The 21506-nt window shown below is 34.6% G+C and overlaps 1 protein-coding gene across 1 annotated transcript in view; it reads left to right on the top strand.

Annotated features, from left to right (window-relative positions):
- The first annotated feature begins 3017 nt into the window (after positions 1 to 3017).
- The window catches only part of Vwde (von Willebrand factor D and EGF domains), a 67544-nt gene continuing 49055 nt past the window's right edge, over positions 3018 to 21506 (top strand). The window contains exons 1-10 of the mRNA XM_069997365.1: positions 3018 to 3021; positions 4061 to 4245; positions 5121 to 5346; positions 8132 to 8197; positions 10961 to 11208; positions 11739 to 11828; positions 13583 to 13727; positions 17301 to 17518; positions 18002 to 18075; positions 19529 to 19799. Of these exons, the coding sequence (XP_069853466.1) occupies positions 3018 to 3021; positions 4061 to 4245; positions 5121 to 5346; positions 8132 to 8197; positions 10961 to 11208; positions 11739 to 11828; positions 13583 to 13727; positions 17301 to 17518; positions 18002 to 18075; positions 19529 to 19799 (1527 nt within the window). The remainder of the gene's footprint in view (positions 3022 to 4060; positions 4246 to 5120; positions 5347 to 8131; positions 8198 to 10960; positions 11209 to 11738; positions 11829 to 13582; positions 13728 to 17300; positions 17519 to 18001; positions 18076 to 19528; positions 19800 to 21506) is intronic.

Below are 21506 nucleotides of genomic sequence, written 5' to 3'. Positions count from 1 at the left end.
TCTTCACAAATAAAAATAAATAAATAAATAAAAAACAGCTCTGGGTTTTCACCCTCTCCATCTTAACTTATTCTTCCATAATTAGGCTTTAAAATGCAAACACCTAACCACACCCATCAAAATGTCATATATATATAAATATAAAATCCTAGATGATTGAGTATATTTTGGGAATATAAAAGGGATTTTTAAAATGTTTTAACAGCAAGAGGAAATTATTTTATAAATGAATTAATACTTTAGCTTTGTGAAACAGTTGAGAAAATGGTAACTTCCCTTTCAAATTTAAATAAGTATGAACAATTTTAAAAGTAACTTTTCTCTGCATTTGGCACCTCACTGCTATGTCTGCTCTCACCTTCCTGCAGTTCTGTAGCTATTATTGTGTTCTGACCATCCAGTCTACCCCCACTGGTCAGCACCTCCTTTTCTTTCAGGTAATGCTCTATGAAGGCAAAGTGCCAAGTGGTGACTAGGGACTCACGGTGCCAGGGTAAACCTTGGAGAGCAATATTCCATCTCTAGACAAAATCATGGAAAGCAGTTGAGAAAAGGAGTCACTTTGCAGGATGGATTATACCTCTGAAAATAAAGTGGTGAGTTGGAAACCCACTTCAGGGCAACTGTTGGGGTCATGTGGCTGGGGAGTCTTGGGTCACTTCTGGAAAGCTGGGAGCTCTAGATTCACCATCAGGTACATGGTGAGGAGACAAGGACAGCATGAAAATTCAGTCTTCTCCACTATTGAAAAGCTGTCGGGGTGTGGGGAAGGGGGGGGGCTTCTGTTACAGCATTAATCATTACTCTCGATCCCCTTTGCTCATTATTTTGTACTAAAACCATAAAAGTATTTTCTAGGAAGCATGTTCACTTGTTCCAGTCAGTCTCCATCCTTGCACAATAAGGAGGTGGTGATGCTCACCTGTAGTTCCAGCCAGTATGGCGACAAGAGTAGTTTTAGTTCAAAGCCACTCTGGACTACGGAGCATGCCTCTCAAGAAGGAAAAAAATGGAAAAAGAGAGAAACAGAGAGAGAGAGAGGAGAGAGAGAGGAAGAAAGTGGGAGAAAAAGGAAGGAAGAAAGAAGGAAAGGGAAGGAAGGAAGGAAGGAAGGAAGGAAGGAAGGAAGGAAGGAAGGAAGAAAGAAAGGAAGGAAGGAAGGAAGAAAGGAAGGAAGGAAGGAAGGAAGGAAGGAAGGAAGGAAGGAAGGAAGGAAGGAGGGAAGGAAAGAAAGATCCTAAAAGCTATAATCAGGGGTTCTGCTCCTTTCAACAATCTTCAAGGCTTCGTTTCATTGCAGATTCATCTGAGAGTTCTCTACGATTACCAAAATTCCTTAGGAAAGCAAGATGCAACACGCCAAAGCTTCATCCACGGCAAGGCTCTTCTGCAGGCTGACTACAGTGCCACATTGATTCCTGGGGTCTCTCCGGACAGGTTGGGCGTGGCTTTCAGCCGGGCGGACCCTCCGATCAGAGGAGGAGTCTGGGGGCGCGGGGGGTGGGGAGGGGCGAGGAGCCGGGGCTTGAAAGCTCCAGTTGCTATCCCGCGACCGAGCTGGCCTGGCCAGAGAACGAAGTCACCCACCCAGGAAGACGGGAAAAGTCTGCACAGAGAGTTGAGAGGCGGCTGTGGAGTGTCCTCCTGACACCGGCCGCTCGAGCTGAGACGCCTGTGGCCCCCCCGAACCCGCAGCCCCAGAGATGCCACGCGGAGCCTGGGTGGTGGCGATGGTATTGGTGCTCCTGGCCCAGGGAAAAGGTCAGCCAGGTAGGTGGCCGGCGCGGGAAAAGAGCCTAGACCAAGGGGGCAGGGTGTGAGGTCTGGGCCATGGAGGGACGCGCTCTGCATTTCCATGGCCGCTGCTGAGGTGGTGCCCCAGCGCTTTCCTCCGTGCCCCGAGTGGCCACTTACAGCCTGGTGCGCCCGGGTTGATTTTACGCACAGGCCGTTGCTTCCTCTTCTCTAAGCCCGTGAATCCTGTTTGTATTTGTTTCCTGTCAATCTGATCTTTTAATTTACTCTAACGATCTACCCCCATTAAGCCATGCATAGCAGAGACAGGTGGATCTTAAAACATCCGAAGAATTTCGTTCCCAGTTGTCTGGTTCCCAATCTTACCCCACCCCAGAAATCATTTATTAGTGAATACTGTGTTTCTACAGTACATCCAGAAGTTCAGTTTGTGTGTGATTATTTCCATATTGTTAGAATCCGTTTTCCCACTGTAAAGGATGGTCTTTATGGAAAGAAAACCTCTTCGATTTGAAAAACAGCCAGACTGATTTCCAAAGCAGCTGTAGTTTTATATCCCAACAGTATAGGAAGGTTCCAATTTATGTATACTTCTGTCAGCCCTTGCCATTACTTGGTATTTTGATTCTAGCCATGCTAATGATTATTGTTACATTTCACTCTGGTTTGATCTGCATTTTCCTGATTTCTGTGTGTGTTGCATATTGGACATTTGTATATGTTCCATATTGGACATTTGTGTATGTTCTTTGATAAGATACCTACTCAGTTTGTTCCCATTTTATGGCCCTTTGGTTGAGTTTCATGAATTACTTGAAAAGTTTAGATTCGTTTTTCTTATGAGATATGCAATTTGCAATCATTTCCTCCTATTCTATGCTGTTTGGGTGTTTTTATATTTTATTCAATTGATGATCTAACATAAAATTAGTTTCTCGGCCAATTCTAAATTTCAAAGAATGTTACTCTTGGCTATTAAATTAAAAACAAGCTAATTCAGGTTACAAACAAAACTGGGAGACATTTGCATATTCTATCTCTGAATATCTATTATACACAATGTGTTACATTCGTTTAAAGTATTTAACATCTAAGATGTGCCGATTGCATTTTACACAGCTTAGTTGCCTTAAATCATATTAGGAAGAAGCCAGGAAAATCCGAGATGTGAATTTTAATGCATATTTAATATGTACTTTGGAGGAAATTTTTATATTGAGGCTTATATGGAGGAACTAGACTAGGAAGAAGGGATTGCAGTTATGGGTTAGTTATTGAGGAACTAAGCTATAGAACCTCAAATGAACCAAACCTTCATCTTAATTCTTAGTTAACTGTGCCACATCTTCCAGATCATAGATTGGAACAAACATCTTTAAGTACCCTAGTAATGGAGGAGGTGTTTATTATTTGAGTAACCTGGTAGTAAAGTTGTCACAAGAGTTGCCTTTCTAGGACAACTGTTTTGTTGCCTGTCTGCCCCTCCTCATCACGGAAAGAGGACCTTTATATTTTCCCTCTGTGTGTTTCACAGAAAAAGTTTTTACCAGATAGTACCATTCAGGAAACATGTTCCCTAAAAGAAGCACAGCAACATTCTTTGGTCTTTTCTTGTTTCTTACTAAAACCCGTGCCTCTCTACCCCGCTCCTTTCATAGTTTCATAGTAAAATGGGACTTCCAATATGTGGAAGGAAGGAGGAAGAAAGGAAAATGGAAAGGAAGGAATGGAAGGAGAGAGGAAAAAAGAGAGGCGATGGATTGAAAAAAAAACACTCCCTATGCTTTCTTGCACTGTAGAATGCAGGAGACTTTAATATGTACAAACTTCACAAATTACAAAAAAATTAGATTGACATGAAAACAGCCTGAACTCCAGATCTGCTATAAATGAGACGTTGATGTGACTTTGGCAGAAAAAAACTAGAAACTGGGTCAAGGAAAGTGGGTATTGATGTTCAAATACTGAAGATTTGACTCAAGAAGAATCCTTATTAATCAAAATAAACAAATCTTAACTCAAGAGCAACTCTGCTCCCTTGTTTTGTTTACACAGAATGAAAATAATCGACTTAAAGGTGAAGTATTTAAAAACTACATTTGAATGAGTTCTGTTGCATTTATTGTGTTTATGGAAAGTGTTAGCATTCTTGACTTTTCACGAGACCTTAATAGTGTTTGGAAGATTTTTATTGTTGTTTTAATGGCATTTGTTTGTTTGATTTTGTGCTGGGAATCAAGTTTGAGGACTGAAGTAAGCCAGTGATGGACACAGTTTACATATGGATGCATCTCTTTCTGTCTAGCTCAGGAATGCTCTCCAGGGGGCCACCAGTTTCTTCAAAGTCCATACAGAAGTGTCCACTTTGACTCCATGTACCTACAGCAGTCAGATACTCAAGATCTGATTTGTGACCACTCCCTTGTCCCTGGGTGGTACCGATTTCTTATCTATGACAGACCTGCTGAGATGCCAACCAAATGTGTGGAGGTACTACTGCAACTCACTAAGAACCATACTACACGTGCTTTGTCTTTTTGCTTCTTCATATGATGATTGGATTTTCTCTCAACCTCTTTATTTTTGTGCTAAAATATTATCACTTTATAAAATGGTGTATCAGATATATGTATTTGTTATATGCTTTATATATATTCACCTCAATATCACATATACACATGCATTTATTATATATAGATTTTATTGTGTACACACAATACAAACACATGCATATATATGAGATTTCCTTTTTTTAATTTTTTATTACTTACATTATTTATAAAGAGGGGGATTGTTACATTTTCTACACATAATTATAAATACCTTCCAATCAATCCTACCTCCTTATCACTTTCCTTTCTCTTCTTCATTCTACATTGAATATGATTGTATTTATTATGTATTCCTTAAAATATTTCCATAAAAACTGGGAGCCAGTGGCTCATGCCTGTAGTCTATAGTTACTCAGGAGGATGCTGAGAAGTAAGGATCCCAGTTTGAAGCCAGTCTGGGTAGAAAAGTCCATGACACTCTTACCTTTAATTAATTGCCAAAAAGCTGATGTAGAGCTGTGGCTCAAGTGGCAAAATGCTAACCATGAGCAAAATAAGCTTAAGAATGAGTGCCTATTCCCTGAGTTCAAGCCTCAGGACCTGTGTGTGCATGCACACACACATGTGCTTGCACGTGCACACGCTCACACACACACACAAATATTTCCTGCATAGTATATATACAAGTTACCAGATATTTTTAGGTGACTGGTAATTTACTGTTTTCAAGCTTGTTTAGAAGAAAGCACTAAGTTGATTTTCCTGCATGAAAATAAATTAGATTTTCAACTTTTATTTCTTTTGATGTAAAAGGTGAACCATTGTGGAACTCAGGCTCCTATCTGGCTGTCTCTAGGAGATTCAGAAACACTGCCTCTTCCTGGGGAAATCAAGCAACTGACTGCTTGCGCCACATGGCAGTTTTTGTTTACAAAGGACTGCTGCCTCTTTCAAATTCCTGTGACTGTAAGAAACTGTGGGGATTTTTTTGTATATTTTCTACAACCAACTCAGGGTTGTATGGGTTATTGTGCAGAAGGTAAGGAAATATCTATCAATCATACCATTGAGCTGCTGATCATGTAGTGCATGCATGTGTGCATGCATGCGTATGTGTGTGTGTGTGTGTGTGTGTGTGTGTGTATAGGTGTGCAGGGATATTACTGTAAATTCCAGATAGGTTTCTTTGTGTTCATGCAACTCTCATTGCTAAATCGATATTAACGTCTGGTTTAAATTGGCCAGGCGTGTCCAAGCTTCTTTGCCTAGATCTTAAAGTGCTCTAAGTCATATATGCTAATGTAAAACTACCAAAGCACAATTCTCTCATGGCACACAATCATTGTGTTAAAATTTCTCTGGCTTCTTCTTGCCCTTTCCCTCAGTAATTAAGGCCCAAAGAATGATGAGCAAAAGTTAGGAAAATGTGATTTTACTTTATTTCATCTTTTATTCTTCAATGTTCATTGAGTGTTTATCCAGTGTCAGGAACTGCTTTAGGGCTTTAGGTCACTGTAATGAACAGGATAAATAGATAAATGAGATGTTTGCCCTTATGGAACTTATGGATGGCCTTATACAATGAATGAAAATAAAACTGAATATAGCCTTAAAAACTAGTATAAATGCCTATGATACCTTAATATACAAGTAGACAATTATAAAAGTAAATAGAACAAAGGAGACAAAGCTTCCTCAAAGAATTTCAAATAATATTTGTAGCTTCTGTTTTGCCTAGAAGATGGAACTTAATTACTCCTTTTAATAATTATAAAAAGGACACTTTTTTGTTTTATGATTAAGAGTATGTTTTATTATTTTATTATTATCTTTAAGTAGTTGAATGAAGGAGTTGACATTGACCAAAGCAGTTTATGAAATACATATCATGATAAATGTTACCACTTTCAACATTCTTATCCATTCCTCCCAATCCATGTTTTCCCTCACTTTCCTTAATTTTGAAGGATACGTTGAATTCTTGACTGCATTCTTTCCCTCTTCTTCATTCACATATTCCTCTCCCTTTAATCTCATCCCACCTGTTTCAATTACCTGGTATTTATTTTGTTGACTTTTGACTTTGCCGTCCTTTCTAAGGAACTACACTATTTAAGTTCTCCCTTGAATCTATCATATTTCAGTTAATACATTTGCATAAACACCCAACATATTTACTCGTAATTTTATAAGCTACCTCTAGCTCCTACATATAAGGAAAAACATACAACCCTTGTCTCTCTAGGTGTAACTTAAATCACAACGTAATTTTTTCCAGGTCTTTTCATTTCTTTACAAATGATACTATATTCTTTCTAATAGATGAGTTAAATTCCATTGTGTACATATATGACATTTGCTTGACCCCTTGTCCATTGAGGGACATCTGGGCTGATTTCATACCTTGGCTATGATAAGGAGCATGGTTGCATTGGTGGTTTTACTGTATCCTGGTGTGTAACCTTTTTGGCATATGGTCAGGAGTGGAATTGCTGGATTGTAGGTACTTCTATGTTTAGTATTTTGAGGAACCTGACACTGTTTGATTTTATATGGAACTGTCAAATTGTCTTGCAAAGTAAATCTGCCATTTTACATTTCTATCAACAGTGAATGGCCATTCCTGACGCCCTACATCCTTGATAGCGTATTGTGTGTCAATGTGCTCCATGATTTAATAATGCAGATCCAAATTTTGGAAACAAGATATGAAAACTATCACCATTTCAAAATGGGATCTCTTATCAGTCCCAATGGAACTTTTCCATTAAAGAAAAAATATTAGACTGAATGGATCAAGAAAATGTGGTATATATACACAATGGAATTCTATGCCTCCATCAGAAAGAATGACATTGCTCCATTTGTTAGGAAATGGAAAGACTTGGAAAAATTATATTAAGTGAAGTAAGCCAGGCCCAAAGAAACATAGGATCCATGGTTTCTCTTTTTTGCAATAACTAAAATATGTCTGAAACAAGCAGAAATGGTCAGATAAGTTGGTTTTAGGTGAAATGAACCCCAAGATAAGGACTCAAATGGTTTTTCTTTCTTGCTATTGTTTCTAACATATTTATAAGATGATTTCTTTGTTGCTTTGTATGTCCCTCCCCCACGGTATAACCCCTGTTTTCACTGTATTTGATGTTGGTATAGTTTGTGGAGGGGAAGGGAAAAAACAAATCGTTTAACTAGGGATACAGGTGGACCCATTGCAACAATGAGATGTACAAGACATTATGTTGAAAAACAACTTTACAACTTTAGTGGGTGAGGGGGGAAATGGGAGGGCAGGGATGGTAAGGGGAAACAAAGGAGGAGGCAACAATGCTTGATAAGAAATGTACTCACTACCTTGCTCATGTAATTGTAACCCCTCTGGTATTTTCACAATTAAAAATAACTTATTAATAAAAAAGAAGAATATTAGAAAAACCCATAGAGAGAAAACTAATACGATAGCATTCTAAATTAAACTCATTTTTCTAAGGAACTGTGATACTCTGCTTGTCTATCTATCTATCTATCTATCTATCTATCTATCTATCTATCTATCTATCTATCTATCTATCTATCTATCTATCTATCTATCTATCTGTCTGTCTATTATCTTTCTTTTTCCTTCCTTCTTTCCCTCCCTTCCTCCCTCCCTCTGTTCGTTCGTTCGTTCTTTCTTTTCCTTTCTTTCTTTTTTCTTTCTTTCTTTCTTTCTTTCTTTCTTTCTTTCTTTCTTTCTTTCTTTCTTTCTTTCTTTCTTTCTTTCTTTCTTTCTTTTTCTTTCTTTCTTTCCTGTTGAATAACTATACAAATCTTACTTTTTGCAGCTATTTCTGGTGCAGAAATGTATACATGTGGCCCTGAAGAAATAGAAATTGGAGGTAATTGCATTAGTAAGTATAACATTCTGTTTGTTTAAAACATATTTATAAACTAGTGATTTATAAACTTATGTGGTTGATATTCATTTTGTTGTGACTCGTTTATGACAGTCTGCAGACATCAAAAATAAAATAAAACCTTTATTGTATATTTATGGTATATTCCTGGGTTTGGCACATTACAGATAGTTAAAGAAACATGTGAATATTGGTAGAATCATACAAGAAGAAATCTGATAATTTAGCTCAACTTAAAAAAATCCACATGTATTCATATCTACAATTTTATTATCATAAATATGTTTTAGAAATCTGTTCAAAGTGTGTAGCATTTTTCTTCTAACTCTGTGAGGGAGAAAAAAGAAACACTGAAAAATCAAACTGTAATTGGTGGCTTATGGATGGAATATGTCTGGATCTATGTAGCATTACTCTACCTAAAAAGAGCTGTGATTATTCAATAACCAATGATTAATTCAATATTTCTGCTGAGCAAGTAATGACAAAGTATTCTCCAAACACCACTAAAACATGCAAATATAGTCTTTGACAGTAACAAGATATTTGTGGTAAGATACTTGTATCTACGTAATCAGAGTATCAATATACCTCCATTTTGTTTTCTAAGAAGATTGCATTTATCCCAAACAAGTTTTGAAAGGTAAATGCCAAAGATGTTAGTAATGGTAGAAATTTTTCTTCCTGTTGCAATTTGCCTTTTCCACTTGCTAACTTTATTTAATGTTGTTGTTATTTCAAATGTTAGAAACTCGCTTGCTAAGAATGTTCTCTGAAATACACTATCCTAAATTGATTGTCCAGGTGACAAAATGTGTGACATCTACCTACAGCATAGGCAGGAATTAAATTTATTTATTACAATATCAATTTGGCTGGGCATGATGGTGCATGCCTATGATCCCAGTATCCAGGAGACTGAGAAAGAGAATCAAGGCTTTGAGGCCTACCTGAGCTATATAATGAGACCATCTCAAGAAAAAAAAATCATTCTAGAGCCATGGAGACATGGCCCAGTGGAGGAGCACCTTCCTAGCAAAGTAAGACCCAGAGTTCAAACCTCAGGACTGTTGAAAAGAACATGTTAAAGCCAAAGGTTAGTTTTACATTTGACCTGTAGTCATATTTCATGTTCTGAAATAAATGTGGTAAGGTTGATGTGTAATTAATATGATTTTCAACAGAGTTTTAAAAGGTGAATTAAATCATAATGAGATAAGATAAATCACATGACAATCAGATATCAGTTACCTTTCCTTTAAAAAATACGATTACAATAATCTTCAAAATAATTCACTCTGGGGTGCTTTTCTATAGTCTATTCCAATTTTAAATGGATTTTTCTAACCATCTTTTCTATTATTGCTTCAAGGAAATCTTCCTGTGTTTGAAATGTGATATAAGTTCCTAAAAAGAATGCAATAACATCCACCAATAATAGTAGCAATATCATAAAGTAGAATTATCTAGCAATTCCACACATGTATAGATATTTGCTTCACAATGTGTCTGTAGTATATAATAAAATGACATTGCTTCCTTGAATAAATAATAAATGTCAACTACTTTTGCTAATCAACGTATCCATGGACTTAATTGAAAAATATCCTGTACAAAACTGTACACAATTTGAGGAATGAACTGCCGTTTAAAAATACTAACTGTGCTATACTCATTTGTTTTCTTAAAATATTTAGCAAAATTTATGTAGCCAACTATATTGGTGCCCACCTGTAATGCCAGCACATGGGAGGCTGAAATGGGAAAATTGCAAGTTCAAGGCCAGTCTGGATTATATAGTTAGGACCCTGTCTCAAAACACAAATAAAATTATGTTAATTTTGTTAATTATGATAATTAGAACAATTTCAAAACAGTTTGTCATTGGGACTTTTGAATATGAGGCCTAGCAAAATGATACTTTTATATTTCTGCAAATACATTTTCCCACAGAAAAGGCCTTTAGGAAAGATCTGAGAATCTTTCAAAATTTATATGACAGAGTAGAAAAATTAGTTTTGTGATTAGTCACAAAATTATAATGTATGCGATAGAAGAGTATTAGTATATTTTGGAATACTTTAAAACATATTTTTAAAAATTATTGCTTAGAGATTCTCCAGTTTCTAAAACAAGGAAACTTTCAGAAATTTGTTCAGCTCCCCAGATCTAATTTCATAAGTACCAGATTTTTTTAAAGTAAATTCTTCATATGAGTCCCTACTTAAAGAAAACTTCATTTATTTAGCATAAAATAACAAAAAGGATAAGATTATTCTTGAATAGAATCTGTTTCACTGACTGTGTAATTACTTTTGCGGTAAGCAGCATTTCCAACCTGATTTAATCATTACAAGCTAAAAGAGTAAATTATGAGAATAAAATAGTCATTTTATTTTACATTCTATTATCTTTCTTTATAATAATGAGTTATAACGTCTAAAACCTGAATTTTGTTTGTTCTGTCTTTTAGAAAAGAAATTACCTAAAAGAACATAAGCAATGTTGTTTTTCAAGGACATTCAACCTGTTTTGATATAAGCTTGATGAGCTATACGGCTGTGTGATTAATTAATATTGATGTGATTATAGGTCCAACATAAATGTGGTACTTTTTGCCTACCAGAAAATAACAATTTTTCTGAGTTGATTTCATTTCCACTTTAAACAAACCCCAGGGTTTCAGTCTCCACAGCTTTTCCCAAGAGCCACTTTTGAAGATGCTCAACTTCTGCATTGTACACTTCCTCCCACCAGATCGACTGTCAGTCTCCTCACCACCACCTCCTCCAGGAAGGCCAGAGGTTGTGGTGGAGTTGATTGAATCCAGGCTGTTCTGTAGATGTGCTTTTGATATTCCACCAACAAACACCTCAGTGGGATTTCTCATAACCTGGTCTAGACTTTCTTCTCAAGAAATCAAAGAGGAGCTGAAACAGGAGACCACAATTGAAGCCTTCTCTCTTTTAGAACTTGATGGCATAAATATCGTACTTGGGGATAGGGTATGTGAAAAAATTGGATTTCTTTTGTTTTTCATAAATGTACTGATTTTCCAAATTTGACTTCTTTTTAAATTATATCCTAAAATAGAATTTTGTTCCCCAAATATAAAGTATTAAGGTATTCCTCTTTACCTATGCTAATTCTAGTAATAACTAGAAGAACTTTAATTCTTATTCATGGATATCTTAGTTATAGTCTGATCAGTATCGATGAATCTTTTTATATGTCACTTTCAGATATTGATTATGGAAAACAAAGTTTTACTATTTTCAAAGATAATATCATTTTACCTATTTTCAAATATGTATCAGACTAAAAGCCCTACTACATCTTCATTTATCTTAAGACTTTAATAGGCAATATTTTATAATGATGCAATTTTTCTCAAATCATAAGTGAATGTTTAAAATATATAGTTCTTCAAACTCTTATGCATCATGTACCAAAAACAGAATTAGGAATTTCTTAAATAACAGTTTACATGTATTTTCTCCATAAGTTTATTACTAAATGGAAATTGTATTTATAGATTTTCTGCAGTGCTTCGGTCTTTTTCTTGGAGAAACCAGATATACTAAGTTTGTCCATTGAAAGCCAAGGATTTTTTGCAGGCATTAAGGTATGTAGCTAGCTAGCAGTGTGGATGGGTGAGAAAGAGTATTCCTCTATAAGTTATGTTTTCCAAAGTGTGATCTATCCATGGTGCATTGCTGGAGCTTATTACAAGAAGTTAACTCTCAGAAAAGTATGAAATTTTGAATAATATCCCAATAATTCTTATGCACAACAAAATTTGAGGATTCCCCCCTCTTCTCTCCTCCCCCACCCCTACACACACACACCATGAATAGGCTGATGTTGCCTCATGCCAGGGATCCCGATTTACAGCAGGGTTGTCTGCTATAAGTGCATCATAGGCTGGAAACATTGTTAGACCTAACTGTATGTAATGTACGACCTAATATAACAACACAGCACACACTGCAGAGTAGTGACTGCTCACCCATGTGACAATGGTTCTGTGGCCCATTGCTGTCTGTCCAGCATCAGGGAAGAACACATTACAGCACACTGTCAGCCAGGTGAAAGACCAAATTTAATTCAAAACCAAAATTTGTAAAAGAGTTATATTCTTTTTTTAACAAAAGTTAAAATAAAACAAAGACTTTAATCCAATAGTCCATTCTGTGGTATCCGTATAAGTTAATGTATTGATATTTAGTGACTATGTCATGACTACCATAGTATTAACCTAGAGCTTTGAGATTTAATAGAGTACAATGAAGTAACTAAAAACGGCAATAATTTAGGTATCAATAGATTGTGAGCAGCAGGATAAAACTTGCTTTTAGATAAAATCCAGGTTTAAGCAGTAGGGGCCAGGAAAAAAGGAAGAATGAACTACATTGTCAGAAAAACTCACCTACAGTTGAAGGGAAAGCAAAGCTCAAACCCTGGGAATATAGTGCTGTGTTGGTTAGCACAGACAATGTCCAGGGCCAGTGGTCCACTCCCAAGGCCTGTTTCTAATTAGGCTAAGAGGAGGAATACTAAGAAACATCTGTTTTGAGAAGCTGGCTGGGTTGAAGTTGCAAAAAAAATTCCCAGCTTCCAGAAAGGATTAGCCTGTGAACTGGAGTAGAGCAAGTCCAAAGATGCAGTGGTATGACTCACTATGGAAAGGAGAGGCTCAGAAATAAATTGAGGGTTGAGAAAGTTCAGGTGATAACAATTTGATTGAGGTATTGAAACATTCCTCAACTTCTAATTAAGAGAGTGGGAACAAGTTCAATTTGCATGGCAGAAAACATTTGCAAACACAAGGAAGAAAATAGGAACCTTTTTTTTCATTCCCCAGTGCCTTCCACAGTCCAGAATTGTTAAGGTTGATCACAATGCCTGACATTGGAGAAGCAAGTTGAGTCTACAATGAGAATACACTCAGAATACATTCTATGTATTCTTCCATTTAAAAAAAATTTAGTCGGTTTGGTTTAGTTAAAAATTCCAGTACATAAGTTATTACCAGTTTATTTGGCAAAAGATGAGCAGTTGAAGATATGTACTTTTGAAATTATGTTTTAGAAATAAGTTCTAAATTGGTCACTGGTGGCTCACATCTTTAATCCTAGCTACTCAGGAGGCTATGATGTGGATGATCACAAGTTAAAATTAGTTCAAGCTGAAACTGAAAGCTGAAGTCAGTTTCAGTTCTTGAAACTCCATCTCCCAAACAAAAACCAGAAAATGCCTGAGTGGAGGCATGGTTCAAGTGGTAGAGCACCAGCCAAGCAAGTGTGAAACTCTAAGTTCAAACTCTGTTACTAAAAACAATAGCTCTGAACATAACTGATCTATGTTCTCTTCTACCAGTTACAACCTGAATTGAGCACTATATCTGAAGATGGGAAGGAACATTGGCTGAGAATAGAGAGCACAATTCCTATTGTTTGTTCTGAATTTAGTGAGTTTGATCAAGAATGCAAAGTTTCATTAAAGTTGAAAACTGTTGATCAAGGTAATATACAAAATACATTTGACTTTATTATTATATTTCATATAGTAACTTAAGTCACTAGAGTGCACTCACGTAAAAAGTTAGGCTGCATATGTACATTAAATTATAAGTAAATCATATCAATAATGTGGAATGAAATTGGTGATTTACTGAAGCAACTTATATTTATTCTTCCTGGGTTCAAAGTAGATATTTAGAAACTAGTGTCATCTTCATTGTCATCTTTCACCTGGCTTTCTGCCTCTTCTCCCAATTATTTCTCATCCCTTTCTCCACACTCTTCCTACTTATTCTTCTCTCTGCTTTGTTTTCAGATCAGAGGGGCAGTTTACTTTTTAAGATTTTCCACAGCATTCACAAAGAGGGAGGTGTGATAAGTTATGCTAAAAGATCAAGCTTGTGCAACATGGATCTCACAGTGCATTCTTCATACTTCTCTCCCTAATGTAAGCTTTTGTGGGGGGGTCTTTTGTCTTAAAAATTCTTCTTTTCAAATTCCTAATCTTATAGATGTTATGATGAATGGCCACATATACATCACTGTCAAAGCAAACCTCATCAAGAGAGCCAGAAATCATCCATTAGAATATGAGGAAAAACCAAGTATAACAGTGGTTGGGTTGGTTATTTTTTTTTAACTAATTAATTGGTTGTGGTCTTGTCCTAATTAATTAACTGTGATCAAAACAACAAAGTAGATGAAAATGGATCCTGGAAGAGGGATTACAATTCCATTCACATAACACATTCTTTTTAACAACAGAAAAAAACATTTTTAGTTAATATACTAAACACATGGAACCTAAGACAAGTTTCTACATTTTGATGTCCATATTATATTCTATTAAAGCAGAAAAATGAAAAAAATGCATAAAATCCAAACGATATACCCAAGGGAAAAGATAGATCAAGAGATAGAAAGAAGAAATCTGGAAGGCTACTTGACAGTTACCCAGAATTACAGAATACACATTTCAGTTTTCAGAATACCCATTGAGAGAACTCACACTTCAGAAGCATTGAAAACTATGAAAATATACTTCCTCCCTCCCTCTTTCCCTCCCCCCTCAATCTTTCTTTCTCTTTCTCTGTTGGATTCTGCCACAATTCTACTGGAAATTACCTCTGAACACATATCAGGCAAATACTGTTATAGTTGTTGGGAACAGAAAGAAGATGTTTTGATATTTTTCAAAATTCTATCGGGCAAAGATTTTCTTCAGTTATAAGCATACTTTAAAATATATTTGTATACTTCCCATTTTGCCAACAAAGCAAGCATTTTAATAATAATATAAAAGAAAAAACAAAATAATATAAAGATAGTTCAATTTAAAGATAATATCAAGTCTAGTATATAGTTTGTTGTACTGCTTGTTCATTGGTTAAACATGAATTTCTCTTTATCTAGAGAAAAATTGCTCCTATTTCTTACATTTTCTTTCTTCAATGTTCTTCTAATAAGTCCTTTGCTAGAGAATAAGTCAGTATCCTTGAGAATTTCTATGTAGACTCTGCTGTGAGACAATGATTTTTCACAAAGAAAGAATACAGTACTTGACCCACATACCACAAATTCAGGAAATAATGTCATAGACTGTAACTAAGCCAGAAATAGTCCAAATTCACCTTTGGGAATTATTGGATTTCTGTTGTTTTTATCTATGTGAAAAAGTGTACACTCCTTAAAAAAGTCAATAAAGCAAAAAATTTTTCCAGGAATTTCAATCTGGTACTTAACATGTGATCATTGTAATTTGTTATGTAAAAAAATATCTGTGTGTGGGGAAGAAAACTTTTAACTTTTTTTCTTCCTCTTAATTCTCAGAAGGACATTGCAATTGCTGGTTGAAAGTGGAACTCTGTTCCCTTATGGACCGCTTTTGGGGAGAATGTTCTTTCTATTTAGTTTTACAGATGTCTGCCCTTGTTTTCTTCCCTTAGCAAATTCTCTTTTCTTTTTTAAATTATTTAAAAATTTATTGACATAAATTATTTGTAAAAAGGGATTTCTTTGTGATATTTATACACATGCATATAGTATACTTGGATCAAACTTATGCATCCAAATTACCTTTATTCTTTGTTCCATAGGTCAGGGAGTATCTCAAGATTCAGAATTTACTGGGACATTTGGGAAGTGAAATAAGATAATTTACTATTGCATGGGATCATCTTCATTTGTTTCAATTTTTGTATTTTTTAAACTGATGATTCCCATATAATTAAATCCATTTCTATCATTGAATAATGGATGAAACATAATATATGTCCTAAACAATATTATATAAATATTTTGGTCCAAGATTGAAGCACTGGACAGAAAAAAAAAAGGTTACTATCAAGCAAGTGTGAGGCCCTAAGTTCAAGTTGTATTACTAGTAAAAATGACAACAACAACAACAAAAAAAAAAGATTGAATTTTCTTGATGCTAGGATACTTTTTTTTTTTAAATAGGAACAAGGCTGGGAAGGTAGCTCAGTGGTAGAGTGCTTGCCTCACATGCATGATGCATGATGCCCTGGGTTCGATTCCTCAGCACCACATAAGCAGATAAACTGGAAGTGGCTGTGTGGCTCAAGTGTTAGGGTGATAACCTTAAGCTGAAGAGCTGAAGGACAGCGCCCAGGTCCAGAGTTCAGGCTCCATAACTGACAAAAAAAATTTAAAAAAAGTACGAACAAGGATAACTTCTATTTGTTTATTCCATCTTATTAAACACTATTTTCAATTTAACATGATATATATGTGAAGCTTCAGTATGCATTGTTCATATTACTGTTTCCATCTCATTACTTTGAGTTATTTACTGCTTTAGAATTTTATTTAGATGTGTATATACTTATATATTGGTGATTTATTGAGACTACTATTGTGGAAATGGTAATATGATAGAGAAGCGAATTTGTTCAAATTGCATTGTGAACATGAATGAACTATTGTTCTCATGTATGCAAGTTCCTATATCAATAGTGCACACTATTTAGAATAAAAAATTTTTAAAGTAATATTTGGGTATGGCAGGATTTTCTTAAAATCTGTGTTTGTTTCTCTCAAGAGCATTAACATACTTGGTTCCTAATTATAATGTTTATTTTAATGTCATTACTAACAATGAAGCTATTATTAAAATTTCACATTAGATTATCCTTTATAATAACAAGTGTTTAAAAGTCACTTGAAATAGTTATTTTGTTCTGTGTTTACTTACCAATTTAGCATACACTTTTATAGTTGTGTATTTTATGTTTTCAATATCTACTTGGCTCAAAATCAAAATTATTAAAATGATCTGTTTCTGAATTATTCTTCCAGTATTTCTCTAAGCAAAGATAAACACACTTACATAAACACATAAAAATAATTAATATGTATGTATTGTGCATTAGCTTATTTTACAATTTAGACCAAGATTGCAGCAATAATTTTAATTTAAGTATTAAGGTAATTTAAGTATTAAGGTAATTTAAGATTTCCAGTTTAATGTTTCATGTTAATCAAGTGACCATGTTGTTTGGTTGGTTAGGGGATATTCCTGGAAGAGCTTTTAATTTTATTTCCCATTAAAATAGGCAATGAACAACTAGGCTTAAATTTGGCATTGTCTTCCTGTCATGTGGACCTGCTCCAGACTTCATCCTGTACCAATGGAACCTGTAGCCATGCTATTGTACACTATATGGCTGTAACAGACTTTTCCCGAGATGGAGATAGAATTACAAACATTGAAGTACAGCCTGTGGTCAAGGAGAACTTCTTGTGGAGCAGCTACATTCCAGATGGCATTCAGGTGGAAAATTGCAAAATGATCTTTATAACAAATATTAAAAAGACATGTGTATGCCAGGCACTGGTGGCTCTTGCCTGTAATCCTAGTTACTCAGGAGGCTGAGATCTGAGGATCAAGGTTCAAAGCCAGCCTGGACAGGAAAGTCTGTGAGACTTTATCTGCAATAAACCACCAGAATAACAGAAGTGGCTCTGTGGCTCAAGAGCTAGAGCTCTAGCCTAGAGCCGAAGAGCTGAGGGACAGTGCCCAGATCCAGAGTTCAAGCCCCATGACTGACAAGAAAAAAAAGACATTTGTATTTTATCACTGATTCTTATAATTTTTTGTTTAAAATTATTTGATAAATGGTTAGTCTTTAAATGATTTGATTTTCAATAACTTTAGTATAAAGCACAAATTCATTGAAAATTCAATGCAATTCTGAAGCAATTTGTTGTCATTAAACCGGTGGTAATATTCATTAACAATATATTTATTTTTCAGATAAAAGTCAAGGATGTTCCAACTGCTTACTGCTATTCATTTACTGACCCCCATATAATTACCTTTGATGGCAGGTAGATTCTTGAAAGTTCTTTTTCTTTTAATAGTTTTGTTTGTTTGGGTTTTGATAGCATTTTTTAAACATCCTACTGTTTTATCATTTCTTAGTCTCAGTCACAAAAAATTTAAAAGGAAGGCAAATATGACCCTTGTTGACTGATTTTAAGATGCTAGTCTATTTGTATAGATTTTTTTAATCTTACAACTAATGCTTAGTAAAAAGAATGGACAGATTGTGAATTTGAAGTTGTAGAAAGGAAGATTATTATGAAGATGATTATAAAATTTGCTTGGTCATTTACTTTAGTAATGATTAAATTATTTGCACCTAAATGTTTACCTGTTGATTTCTCATAAGAAATCATCTGTGCGGTTTATACATAATACATGAATTAACACACTAGATATAGCTTAGAAACATTATTCTTAATTAGTTATAAACAAATGCCTCATTGTTGCCTCTGAAATTTAAGTAAAAATAGACAAAATGACTACAAAGTAATCTAAGTTATCCTGCTATTAATGTCTGCCTAGAAAGATTTAAACTCAATTTTGCTGCTCTGGGAAGTTCATGATACCAAGAAAAAACTGATGGAAAAAACTGATACCTCATTGTTGAGTTATATTATCTTATGATGCAAAGTACTTTCTTTTAATTGGCATGTGATCAATAAAAATATTATTTTGTATGAGTGAATAGATGTAAAACCCCAAGAAATAAAATAAGGCACTCTACAGATTCAAGCAAGTATTGAGAAGTTATCAGAAATCATCTCTTATACAAAAATCTTTTATGGTTATAATTTAAGACCCAGAAGTTTTGGTGAAAAAAAAGGGTTCAAGAATGCATAGTGGTGATAAATTTAAACCAATTTAACTCAACAAGTCAATTATATGGCCATTAGATTATAAGTCATATTCTTAGTTTTTTGGAGGGCCATAGCACTATACAAAACAGATAAATTCTCCCTGCCCCCATGGAGCTGACCTTGGAAAGGATGAGGAGAGAGATGAACACAATTAATCATTATAATATATGAAGTGTTTGTGGTAAATATACACCATGAAGAAAACTAGAAAAGGGTGGGAAGGAAAGGCTGGAATTATGGCTTGTAATTTATATAAAAACAGACTGGTTCCAGGAAGCCATTAAGTTAGGGTAGTATTTGGACAAGTATTTGAAGAAGAAGAGGAAGACAACCATGCATGCACAGTCAGCAAGACTGCCCTCTACCTCCAAGCAGCCTCCCTGGTGGAAGGGAAAATGAGTAATGGGGAAATTGAGGTGTTTGATTCGTGCATGCAAATAGATGTTCAGGACAAATAAAGCTATTGGAAATCTAGATTTTTTTCATGTTAACATTAAAATATATTGAATGCATATAACTGTATTGAGTGTATACTTTCTGTTTATAACATATCATTGTGATATTTATACTGACCCGATGCAATTTTTGTTAATGATAGGGTATATGATAACTTCAAGACTGGAACATTTGTGCTTTATAAGAGTACAGCACGTGATTTTGAAATCCATGTGCGCCAGTGGGACTGTGGAAGTCTTCATTATCCTGTGTCATGTAACTGTGGGTTTGTTGCCAAAGAAGAAGGTGATGTAGTTACTTTGGATATGTGCAGTGGAAAGTTACATGAATTGCAACCATATTTATTTGTAAAGAGCCATGATGCATCCAGCAATATCAAGATAACTGAATCTTACTTAGGAAGAAAAGTCACAGTATGTATGATTCTTTAATATTGAAACCATTTTCCTTCTGAATGAATTCCTATTCATCTCTATTAAATTAGGAGTTCATATTTTTTTATTAATTTGTCCAGGAAAAATGGCATTTATATTAACTATGATCTTGGAGTAAAAATCTTTTCATCTACTACACAGAACTAAATACAATGTAGCTAAAACTGTTAATTGACATTTCAATTGCTGCCTCATTTGACATTTCAATATGACAACCCTGTGGATTATTCACAAAAAGTAATTTTGATAGTATCTAAAAATATGATAAAGATGAAGGGCATAATTAAAAATGAATATTCAGGAATACTTAGCCATTTCAAATGAATGCAGTGTCACTATTTATGTCAGGAATAGGCTCATGGGTAAGTAGAATTGCACAATATCAAAAGGGGAGTGTCCTGTTCGACATTTGTGACTCTTGATCTGACTTCTTTTCTATGAACTCAACATTGCTGGCTATTACTTAGAGGTTTAGAAAAAAACAGTATCATAAATATGACCATTTATTTTCATACTTGTTTTTCAAAAGTTCCTTCCTGGGTTTTACTCAACTGTAAGAAAAATTCTTTAGAATGTTCTAAGAATACTCCATGAATGCTTTCAGAATAACTGGGGGAAATGCTTTCTACTTGTAGTATTTAGGAAGATTAATCTTAAAACAATCTTAACCGTATCTACTCTTGTTTGTTTGTTCATATCAGTTGTATTTGTAAATAGCAACCAATAAGCCCCCTAAAAAGTGTTAGTAGAAGTCAACAGAATGCATACTAATAAAAAAAACCAAAAAGTAAAAATAAATTCAAATAGACCAAACTTATATATTCATTAATATTTTAAGATAATATTTCATATCTATCAGCTAACTAAACCTTAAAGTCATATTTATTTTTCCTCAATTTTCAAAAGAATGATTTCAAGGTATGTAATTTAAATGTAAATAAAATATGGTAACATGATGTTTTTATAAGCCTTATTTAAGGGAACAATAACATATCTGAATTCAATCATAAAAAAACAAAATTCAAATCAATAATTTGGGGCATACTTATTACATGTAGAGCACAGTTAATACATATCTCTTAAGACCAGCCTGGAGTGAGATTCTGTTAGAGAAGATGATAGATAGATAGATAGATAGATAGATAGATAGATAGATAGATAGATAGACAGACAGACAGATAGAGTGAGTGAGCAACATACATTTATGTAATTTTAAAAAGAAACAGTATGGGAAAATACTGTCTAATTGTACAGTCAACAAAAAGATAAATTTATTACTTTTTTGTAATTAAACAAATAACATAGAGCAACCATCTCTCATAAAGCACTGGCAAAATTAGAGATAGTGAAACTAGTCTTTCTAGAGGACATACATATTTTATATGCTCCCACCCTAGCTATGTATTTTATTTTGCCAAGCATTTTATTTTTGGAAAACTATTATAGTGAAATAAGTATGTATATAACCCCAATGATAATCCTTCTATCTCTCTTGTAACAAGAACAATTACAAATAATCAGTGATTAATAACTAACTCTCTAAATATAATGACCAAAGAGTAAACAATATTATAGTTGTGAAAATAATAAAGTACATGTGTATGTACTGACAAAGAGACTGTTGAAGAATTTACACTGAGATCTTCACATTAGTTACTCTGAAGATGAATGTAACATTTCTCTGCA

Source organism: Dipodomys merriami, unplaced genomic scaffold (assembly GCF_024711535.1).
Source record: "Dipodomys merriami isolate MVZ:Mamm:240054 unplaced genomic scaffold, mDipMer1.0.p SCAF_5, whole genome shotgun sequence".
Lineage (NCBI taxonomy): Eukaryota > Metazoa > Chordata > Mammalia > Rodentia > Heteromyidae > Dipodomys > Dipodomys merriami.
The sequence above is the reverse complement of the archived record's forward strand: the minus strand, read 5'-3'. Positions and strand labels throughout refer to the sequence as shown.